Raw genomic sequence first — 10191 nt, 5'->3', positions numbered from 1 at the left:
AGGGGGGATCAGGAAGTGCGGACCGCGGCGGCGGCGGCGGCGGCGGCGGAGCCCGGAGCGGAGGCCGGAGGCTCCCGGCCCGCCGGCCCCGGAACGGAGCGGAGCGGAGGATGCAGCAGCCGCAGCCGCAGGGGCAGCAGCAGCCAGGGCCGGGGCAGCAGTTGGGGGGTCAGGGGGCGGCGCCGGGGTCCGGGGGCGGCCCAGGGGGGGGCCCGGGGCCAGGGCCCTGCCTGAGGCGGGAGCTGAAGCTGCTCGAGTCCATCTTCCACCGCGGCCACGAGCGCTTCCGCATTGCCAGCGCCTGCCTGGACGAGCTGAGCTGCGAGTTCCTGCTGGCTGGGGCCGGAGGGGCCGGGGCGGCCGGGGCGGGGGCCGCGCCCGGACCGCATCTCCCCCCACGGGGGTCGGTGCCTGTGGATCCCGTCCGCATCCACTGCAACATCACGGTGAGGACCCTCTCGCGTGCGTCTCTGTGGGGGCTTTTTGTCAGGGTCTCAGGACCACCCCGTACAGCTTTCTGCTCTCCAAGGACCTGGGAGGCCGAAGCCCGTCTCGGGACTCGGCTCATTCTCTCGAGGTTACAGTTGTTCCTTTCGCCTGAGGTTCAGCCGTGCACCAGAACCTCTACCATTGACCCCTGATAGCGAGGGGCACCCCGACATATGGCGCCTCGACTACCCCTTTCCAAGAACCCACCCACACCTCAAGGTTCATGATTTGGGCTCCTTTTGGCTACTCCTCCACAACTTTATCTTGCCACCTAGGAAAGTCCCCCCATTCTCATTTCAGGGTGCTAGGCCTCCGCACTGACCCCAGCCGGAAGGACCTGGCCTGGTACTCTGCACAGTTCAATGATGCCCCCTTCTCAGTAGTTTCTTTGACTTAGGACGTTGCCACCTGTGGGATCCCTGCCCAGGCATCCCTCATGCAGCCCCTCTCTGCTCTCTGAATTTCACCAAGTGATAGTTTACAGGTCACTTACTACTCTTTTTTCTCTCCTTTGGATTCCCTTTTATTCTGGTGTAACATCTAACTCTCCCCTTTTTGCCTCAGCTGGTGGCAGATCTGCCCTGTTCCCTGTGGATATGTCCAATTGCCCTGAGTTGTTGTCTCTCCTGGTAACGATGGGGATGTGATGTTCAAGGGCTACCCCATTTATTCTGAGCAGTAATGGTTCCATTTCTCCCCAGTGAGCATCATTACATCCTAGGCATACTAAACTAGGAGACACCTTACATGTCTCCTGCCTAGTCTACCCTCAGATATCCCTTGAAGAGGGTTGGCCTCTGATAATTTGGGAATGTCTGGTAGTGCATGGTATATCGCTTATATTGGTTGATATTACTTGCTATGGTCTCCCTGCTGGGGAGCAGTAGCTAAGGAACTAGCTAATTCCTTATCCAAGCAGGCTAACTGTTAATGGGAGTAGCCTGGGGAAAGAGACTTTTGAATTCTGTGGTACTTGGGGGCCTGAATTCAATTTACATGGTGCTTTCTGTCCTTTTCCTCAGTCAAACCAGGTCAAGGTTTGGTGAGGTAAGCCTCAACTTGGGTTGGATGGTGCCCCACCAAAACTCTTGTCCCATTTCTCTCTTTTTTCCTCTCCCCACCAAAAAAAAAAAGTTAAGATTGAAGACTAGGGTGGCTTAATCAGGGGAAGGTGAGCATCTTTGATAATTATTTTTCCTCCAGCATTGATTAGAGCAATGGCAGAGGTGAGATTTCCAGTAGGAGTGGAGAAGGTTTCCTTGGCATATGTGGAAACCTCAAGTGTTAATTTTCCTTAATTAAGCTTCTGATTCCTTAAGGGTAGGTTTGCCCTCATCAAGCTGCCCTTTCAGTTGCCAGAGGCCATCTACTGTCTTTGTCCCTGGCAAGAAGTTAACTTATGGGGTCCCCACCCATACTCCCTGTGGCTCCTATAAAGGAGACTTGGCCTGAACAGGCCCCTTGGTTTGGGCAGAAGGGGAGTCTGGTCAGACCGATTTTGGCACTGTGGCTCAGGAATGCTGGGAATGTCAGCAGCGTAGGCTTCTTTCTTCCAGCCTGCCATGTGGAGCCCTACAGCCCACGCCTGGACTGAGAAGGTGGCAGGTTCCCAAGGGAGAGGAGGGGAGAATGTTGGTGTTGGAGGGAATCTCTTCGGAGTGGGATGGGGAGATTCTTCCTGATATCCTTTTATTCTTAGGTTCTGGAGATACAACCTAGTGTTTATTCCTCCTTCCCTAGTGCTTTTTTCACATCAGTGTGATTGTGATGAGGTAATTCCTCAGCTGGTTCTGGAGTTTGAAAGCAGAAGAGTTGGAGGACTCTGTCCTGGGTGTGGGGAGATCTTCAAGTCCGGAACTTGTATAGGCAGTACAGTAGATTAGGAGTCCTACCTCACTATTAGCAGAGTTTAGCTGTGTTGCTTTCCCTGGTTTTTACTCTCGAGGAAAAAAAGAAAAGGTTCCAGCCTGCTTCTTGGAAAGGGTCCTCTGAGGAACTGTTTTTCTCCAAGTCCAGGATTTGTTGGAGAGCTGCTTGGTTAGATATTGACCTGCTGAGCTGGGTTTTATGAGTGTGTAGGGGTTAGGGGTGGAGAAGCAAAGGAACTCGAAGTCTTGTGGGGCAGAGGGCAGGCAAAAATCTGGCTTTCCCCAGAGTTGCCATTTTGACCACTCTCTGCTCTTTTCCCCTCAGGAGTCATACCCTGCTGTGCCTCCCATCTGGTCAGTGGAGTCTGATGACCCTAACTTGGCTGCTGTCTTGGAGAGGCTGGTGGACATAAAGAAAGGGAATACTCTGGTGAGGGGGCCACGGGGTAGGGGCACATTTATTCCTGGGAGGCCCATGTCACAAAGGCATCCTGTGAAAGGGAGCTGTATCTGGAAAGTGGATAATACAGTAGGCTGAACATTTGGGGGAAGACTTCTTAGAGGAGGTGCTTACTGAAGCCAGAAGGAGATCCCTGCACCATCCCCTTGGAAGCTCGTTGAGCCACATGGTCTATAAGGCTTAGAGAACTGGGTTCCAATTTGGAGTCTAAGCTAAGAGTTCATCCATGCACCTATCCAGATTGGAGTGGAGAAGTATTTGATGTCTCTGTGGTCCCCCACCCTCAGCTATTGCAGCATCTGAAGAGGATTATCTCCGACCTGTGTAAACTCTATAACCTTCCTCAGCATCCAGATGTGGAGATGCTGGATCAGCCCTTGCCAGCAGAGCAGGTAAGCAGCTGAGGGACTTTGGGCACTGTTGTAGAGTTGCCCCACAGAGAGCACTCAATAAGTACTTGTTAGGTGACAAGAATCTGCAGTAGTTTCACTCCACCACCCACTCTCAAACACATACACATATCATCTCTTAGCCTCTTTCTTCCCAAGAGGGGACTTTAGCTAAATGGGGCTCTAGCAACTTCAACTCTCCTGTCAAAACTGTCATGGTCAGTATCCTTCATGTTCAAAGGGGAAATTTTGACCATTATCTTAGCAGTAGCAGTTAGTGGCCACTGGGGACTCAGGCCCCTTGTGAAAAACAAGAATGTAAAGTCAGTCTAGATCTAGGACAGGAGAGGTTCTTAGGAAAATTAAGTTGGGGTTTGTGAGTTGGGTAACAGAAACAGCCATTTTGCTTCTCGTTTATTCTTTGGCATATGGTAGGTGGAGAATAATGGGCTGGTAGCAGAGTCATTCCCTGGGCTCTTGCTTCCACTCAGATCTGGCTGGTGGAGAGACCAGCAGCATTATGGGCAGGCACAGAAATTCCAGAGCTGGAGGCTCAAGGGAGTAGGTCAGAGGCTGCATTCTAGCAAGCCACCAGGGCACTTAACTTCATCTTTCCCTCCCCACTGCAGTGCACACAGGAAGACGTGTCATCAGAAGATGAAGATGAGGAGATGCCTGAGGTAGGCTTGCTATCTGAGGTGGCATTGGCAAGAAGCTCTTTCAGTCAGCAGCATTGATTACCTACTCTGTGCAGAACTCCAGTCTAGAACTGGGGAGAGAGAAACATCAAAGGAATAAAGACATTACTTCTGACCTGGAGGAATAGCCAGTGTAGTAGAGGAGACAGGGCACCCACATCCAACCGCTAAAGACAGGTGCAAATCTGTTGAAACCAAATAGTCAACAAGTTAATTTCTGATGGCTATGGAGTCCCACAACCCTGAGTTTGCATCCCAGCTATCTTAATTGGGGGATTTTACGTATTCTCACTAAGCTGCGGTTTTCTTATCTGTATCTGTAAGACGAGATTATACATATACATATGGTTGTCTCAAAGATTAACTGAAGTGTTGCACATAAAATACTTCATACAGTACATTATAAATGCTAAGTAATTTGTCTGATGTATTCTCTAAAAACAGTTACTTTTGCAGAATATAACATAATGGTTAAGAATTTGAGCTTCAGAGCCTGACAGAACTTGATTCAAGTCTTAGCTCTGCTAAGAGTTCTGTGACTTTGAGCATGATAATTAACCTCACTAGACCTTAGCTTCCTCGTCTTTAAAATAGGGATGATGATAGAATAATGATGTGGTTGTAAGAATGAAATGAGCTAGTGTGTATAGCACCTAATACAGAACCTGACATGTGTATAAACATTTGGTATATGTTAGCTGCTAATGTAATAACTGGGAGGTTAGTATGTCCTTCCAGAGCAAGGAAATTACTCTGATCACTATTTCCTGGTACTGGATTAATGTCTCAGGTTCTGTAACTTTGTAAGGGTCTTAAGACCAACAAAGTACTGGTGATACATGAAATTTACTCCTCCCAGAGAGTGGGCAGTCCTCTGTGCCACACCTCCAACATCTGACTGAAAGGGGCTGAACCCTGGTTAGGGTCTCCTCCTCCCACTGCTTGCTCACTTAGAGCAGGGTGAATAAGGAGCTAATTTTGTCCTTGACCTCTTCCATCTCCCTCTCTGGAACTCCTTTCTCATTTCCATCTTGGCAGTGGGTGCCTCTACATACTTGATTCAGGCTCTGCACTTGTAGGAAAGGAAGGAAGATTTATGACCCAGGCTTCTCCTTTAGACCTGGGTTCCTGAGAACTCCTGGATATAATAGTCACCTGATGAAACATGAGCTTTGAGTCACAGTGTCAGGCCAAAGTCAATTCTGCTGGGATCTAAGGAAGAGTTTCTGCTGCCAAGGGCAAGTTTTAGGGACAGTGTGAGTGGGGTCAGTCTGGGGAACAAGAGGACTGAGTCCCTGCCTAGGTCCTTACTGTAGCTCTGCAACTACAGCTTGAGAACTAAGTAAGAGAAGAAATTTGCCTCATTCTTTAGATTGTGGAGGGAATGGTGCTGGGAGTTACTTCAAAATGGCAAGGGTGTTGTGTTTAGAAGAATGCTAGATGGACTGCTGCTCTTTAACTTGCAGCTCTAGGCCAAATAGGAGGGGGAAAGTGATGGTCCTTCTCCACAACCTGTGTTGGTTTCTTTTCTCCTCTGTTCCACTCCCACCCCACACCTTCCCCAGGACACAGAAGACCTAGATCACTATGAAATGAAAGAGGAAGAGCCAGCAGAGGGCAAGAAGTCCGAAGATGATGGCATCGGAAAAGAAAACTTGGCCATCCTAGAGAAAATTAAAAAGAACCAGAGGCAAGATTACTTAAATGTACGTGCCTTCTAGGGAGAGACTGGGCGAAGGGGTTGGTGATGGCTGGGAAGTGATAGGCCATCGATGTCAGTGTGGGGAGTAGACTTCTTTTTTGGATGTGCCTAATCCTTCCCTAAATCCTGGGCAAGCTGCCAGACTGTCCCTAAGGTCTAGCATGTGTTTCCAAACCACATGACTGAGAGATGTTCCTGTCATCCTTCCCTTGCAGGGTGCGGTGTCTGGCTCGGTGCAGGCCACTGACCGGCTGATGAAGGAGCTCAGGGATATATACCGATCACAGAGTTTCAAAGGTGGTAAGTTTTTCCCTAGAGAGGGGCCTGCACAGAAGTTTCTGATAAGGAAGGATATTGTGATAGCAAGGGGTCCCAGGAGGTTCTGGGATACATGAATGCTTATGCACTTCTCAGGCCAAAATGGAGCTCTTCAAACCAGTGTCTTGGATTAGATGCGTGTCTGTCTGGGGTGAACCTGGAGCCTTTGATATTTTTCTCTGTCTGGGAGAGGGATCTGCATTAGCTACTGCTCTCACCTGGACCTATTTTCTTTCCTCTTTCCAGGAAACTATGCAGTCGAACTCGTGAATGACAGTCTATATGATTGGAATGTCAAACTCCTCAAGTAAGTGGGGACTTTGTGATTGGAGAGAAATGGAGTAGTGTGAGTGGAACTACTGTGGTGGGAGCTCCAGGGCAGTCCCATCCAGTGTGTTGGCTGCAGGGTTCCAGAACATGGTGTGGGCAGTGGTTTGTCCACCTGCTGCTAGCCTGGGTAGTGGGAGCCCTTATAAGGTTCCTGAGCTGAGACCAGGAATCTGAGCCCAGACTCACTGCTTCATAGAGTTGACCAGGACAGCGCTTTGCACAACGATCTCCAGATCCTCAAAGAGAAAGAAGGAGCTGACTTCATCCTACTTAACTTTTCTTTTAAAGTAAGACTATTTTCTTTTCTGGTCTCACCCTCCCTGGCCTAGGCTTCCCTGTCTGCCTTACAGTCCTGTGGGAGACATCGACCTCCCTTCCTTGATTGTTGTCTCTGTCTCTCTCTCTCTCTCAGGATAACTTCCCCTTTGACCCACCATTTGTCAGGGTTGTGTCTCCAGTCCTCTCTGGAGGGTGAGTGGCTGGGCAAGAGAAAGAGGGCAGCTCCTGTGGCAGAAGGTGAAGAAGGGACTTGGAGCTTTTGCCAGGCACAACTGACTAACCTTCCTTCTGCAGGTATGTTCTGGGCGGAGGTGCCATCTGCATGGAACTTCTCACCAAACAGGTAAGCTGTTTCTCTCTCTTGGCTGGGCTGGTGTAGGCGTGGCTGGGCTGAGCTTTACCACACACACACCCCTACAGGTTGGGCAGTAGGCATAATGTGGCCCTTTCATTCTGCTGTGCAAGGCCTGCACCCACTGACCCGGGCAAACAGCTGGTGGCTCTGCTGGGAGTGAAGGGCAAGGGCCCTTCTACAGATACAGCCGCTGCCTGGAGAAACATAGGTTTCTCAGGAAGCTTTGTCCTAACTCGCTCGCTTTGTCCCTCCCATCACCTAGGGCTGGAGCAGTGCCTATTCCATAGAGTCAGTGATCATGCAGATCAGTGCCACACTGGTGAAGGGAAAAGCACGAGTGCAGTTTGGAGCCAACAAAGTAAGGAGCCTGGGGCTGGGGTTGGTGGGGCCTGCTGGAGCCAAATACAGTTTGGGCCACTAGCAGGCAGAAGCTGCCTTCTTTGAGGGACAAAGAGGATAAGGCCCCTGGGCTGGTGGTGTTGGATTAGAGGGCTGGGCTGCCCACAGTGGGAGCAGCATCAGGGACTTGGTCTGAGGGACATCCTAAGACATTTGGGAGGGCACAGGTCTGGAAAGGGATGGTTGTGGGACTGTGGCTCCCAGAGACCTCCCAGGTGGATGGTACTTAGTGTGTCACCAGAACACAATGCTGGGAGCCAGAACTCCTGGGTCTCTGGGTGGCAGCCTGTGGAAAGTGAGGGGCAGTAAGGCCACAGGTGGCCATGGCCTGATCTGGTGGCTTCGTCTCCCCAGTCTCAATACAGTCTGACAAGAGCACAGCAGTCCTACAAGTCCTTGGTGCAGATCCACGAAAAAAACGGTGAGGCTGGAGCCAGGACTCAGGAGATTCGGACACTTGCCAGGCCCCAGGTTTTCACTTCCAGCCAAATAGCAAGAACCCCTTTTGATTTCTGAGCCTTATCACCCATTAATGTAGCACCTGCCCCAGTTCTCCAAAGAAGGGCTGGAGGTGGCTGATGTCCACAACCTCTTCTCCCAGAAAAGCACCAACGATGGTATCACAGATAGACTTGGTGCTGCCCCTTTCCCATCCACCCTTTGGAAAAGCTCATCTCGCTCTTCTGTCATCTCAGGTTGGCATGCCATTCTCCCTTTGTTATCATCAGGTAGGCAGTTTCTTGGCTCCCCACACACCTTCTCTGTCCCCACACTGAGTAGCCTGTCCTAGAATCTTTTTGCCTGTAACACTGGAGATGTCTTCGGTGATTGGGACTTCAGCCTCCACCTGACTGTGTTTTGCTCTGTTTCTTTGCAGGTTGGTACACACCCCCAAAGGAAGATGGCTAACCCTGGAGTGTCATCCCCTTCCTCCTTCCCCAGGCACCACTGGACCAATTACCTTTGAATGCTGTATTTGGATCTCACGCTGCCTCTGTGGTTCCCTCCCTCATTTTTCCTGGACGTGATAGCTCTGCCTATTGCAGGACAATGATGGCTATTCTAAACGCTAAGGGAAAAAAACAAACACAGAACTGTTTCAAGTACTCAAGACTGACTTACAGACCAACCAACCACCTTGCTGGAACCCTTGCTAGCAGGCATTCTTATAAAAGAAACTCTCGAGCCTCCTTATATTGCTGGAAACTCAGCCGTGCTCCAGACTAGAGCCTCCTTACCTATGCTATGGATTTTTAATTTATTTTCTCTTATTTCATGTACACTGCTTTTTTTGGTTACAGTGTATGATGGATGTGTATGAAAAAAAATGTATCTTTGGGAAAACAATTACAGTTTGTTAATTTGAAGATGCTGGTCTTGACTCATCTTTATTTTTATTCCCACATCTCACCCCATCCTGTGAACTTGGGAGGTGGGGGAGGGGTACCAAGTCCACTGTTGCTTTGGTAGAGATGAGAGGCTGCGTTTTGCTGCTAAAGCAAGAGAAATGAGCTGAAGCACATGCCTGGTCCATCCCTAGATTTCTCCTGAAGGCCTTGAGCAACCAGCACTTGTTCCTTTTGGAATGCAGAACCTGGCCTGCTAAGCTACAACGTAGTAGGCTGAAATGATCTTAATTCTAGTCACAGATGTTTTCAAATTTCTAAGAAAAAGAAAATGAGGCTCAGGAGGCTGCTTCATAGAATTCCTTTTAAATGAATTGAGTTGGGATGGGGGCAGAGTCTCCTAAGAGTACGTGTGGTCTTTTCTGATCTCAGCAATCTGCCATGTAGCCACAACTCTTTGGTGTTCGCTGCTTCCTCCTCCTGGAAAGTGGCTTCTAGCACTGGATGGTGATCGTTGGTAAGCTTTGATCACCTTCCTCCTGTCTCTTGCTTCATATGGTTTTGTGAGAGAAGACGGGCATAGTAGTTCTGAAGTAAGCTCTTTGACTTGGAGAATTATGGATTCTTTCAAGCCAGTCCCACAAGGTGGATCCTACTGGAAAAGGTTAGCTTTAAGGGGGTCTGTTTTCAATACCTGTATCCTCACCCCAGGTTTGGGGAACTGCTGAGGAAGGAAAATGAAGTAGGGAGTCTGTGTGTAAGGAGATAGAACTGTTGGTGCTGTGTTAAATATACATGCTGTTTGTAAAAGTTTGGACATGACTTTGCGTATAATGGGTGCTGCCTGCATCTTGTCAATAAGCTTGCTTTGGGGCTGAGACAGCCTCTTGGGACCAACTATGCCTACAGATTGGATAAAGACTGGAATAGCAAGAGGCCAGGGAAGGATAAGTGAAGACATGAGTCTTAGAAAACCTGGACTTGGGACAGCTGCCTGGGAATCTACAGGATTCTAGAGTTCTGTAATGCTTTGAGACACAGCAATTTTAATTGGTCATCCCCTCACCCCTTTTTCTTTTGAGGGATTTTAATGTCTTGCTGCTTTAGGTGGATGGAGAGTTCACCAGTCCCACTCAGTGCTGCTCTAACTCTACCCATGCCCAACTGATTAGGGGTGCTAATATATGCTGAGGTTGAACTAAAGATGGGACACAAGGGGAAAATTTCATTCCATAAAGCTGAAATCTGGTTTTCAAGGCCTCTGGCTTTCTTCTGAACTTATCACCAGCTCTGGCTGGAATGTAGATTGTGTTTTTAGTAATGTGTACTGTGAACTGTCCTCTGTATAATGTATTTTGTAATGTATTTTTCTCATCTACCAAAGGATGAAACAAATAAAATTATTTAAATAGTTTGGCTCTAATAAAATTATTTTAAAAAATAATGGGGTTCATGTTCACTTGACATAAAGGAAAACACCAGCTCCTGTGTGCTGTATAACACCAACTCTAAGAGAATCCTTCATTTTTCTTGTTAAACCTAGCACTCCCTTTTATGG

General features: G+C 49.0%; 1 protein-coding gene across 1 annotated transcript; it reads left to right on the top strand.

Annotated features, from left to right (window-relative positions):
• Positions 1–7: 7 nt before the first annotated feature.
• Positions 8–8654, top strand: UBE2Q1 (ubiquitin conjugating enzyme E2 Q1). The gene is made up of 13 exons (XM_063104734.1): positions 8–446; positions 2683–2787; positions 3105–3209; positions 3836–3886; positions 5470–5610; positions 5822–5906; positions 6171–6231; positions 6451–6541; positions 6667–6725; positions 6828–6876; positions 7151–7246; positions 7642–7708; positions 8165–8654. The coding sequence occupies exons 1-13, from the start codon at positions 111–113 to the stop codon at positions 8194–8196; spliced, it is 1278 nt and encodes a 425-aa protein (XP_062960804.1). The 5' UTR covers positions 8–110; the 3' UTR covers positions 8197–8654.
• The last annotated feature ends 1537 nt before the right edge of the window (positions 8655–10191 follow it).

Source organism: Cynocephalus volans, chromosome 8, assembly GCF_027409185.1.
Source record: "Cynocephalus volans isolate mCynVol1 chromosome 8, mCynVol1.pri, whole genome shotgun sequence".
Classification (NCBI taxonomy): Eukaryota; Metazoa; Chordata; class Mammalia; order Dermoptera; family Cynocephalidae; genus Cynocephalus; species Cynocephalus volans.
This window is presented reverse-complemented; position numbering and strand designations above follow the sequence as displayed.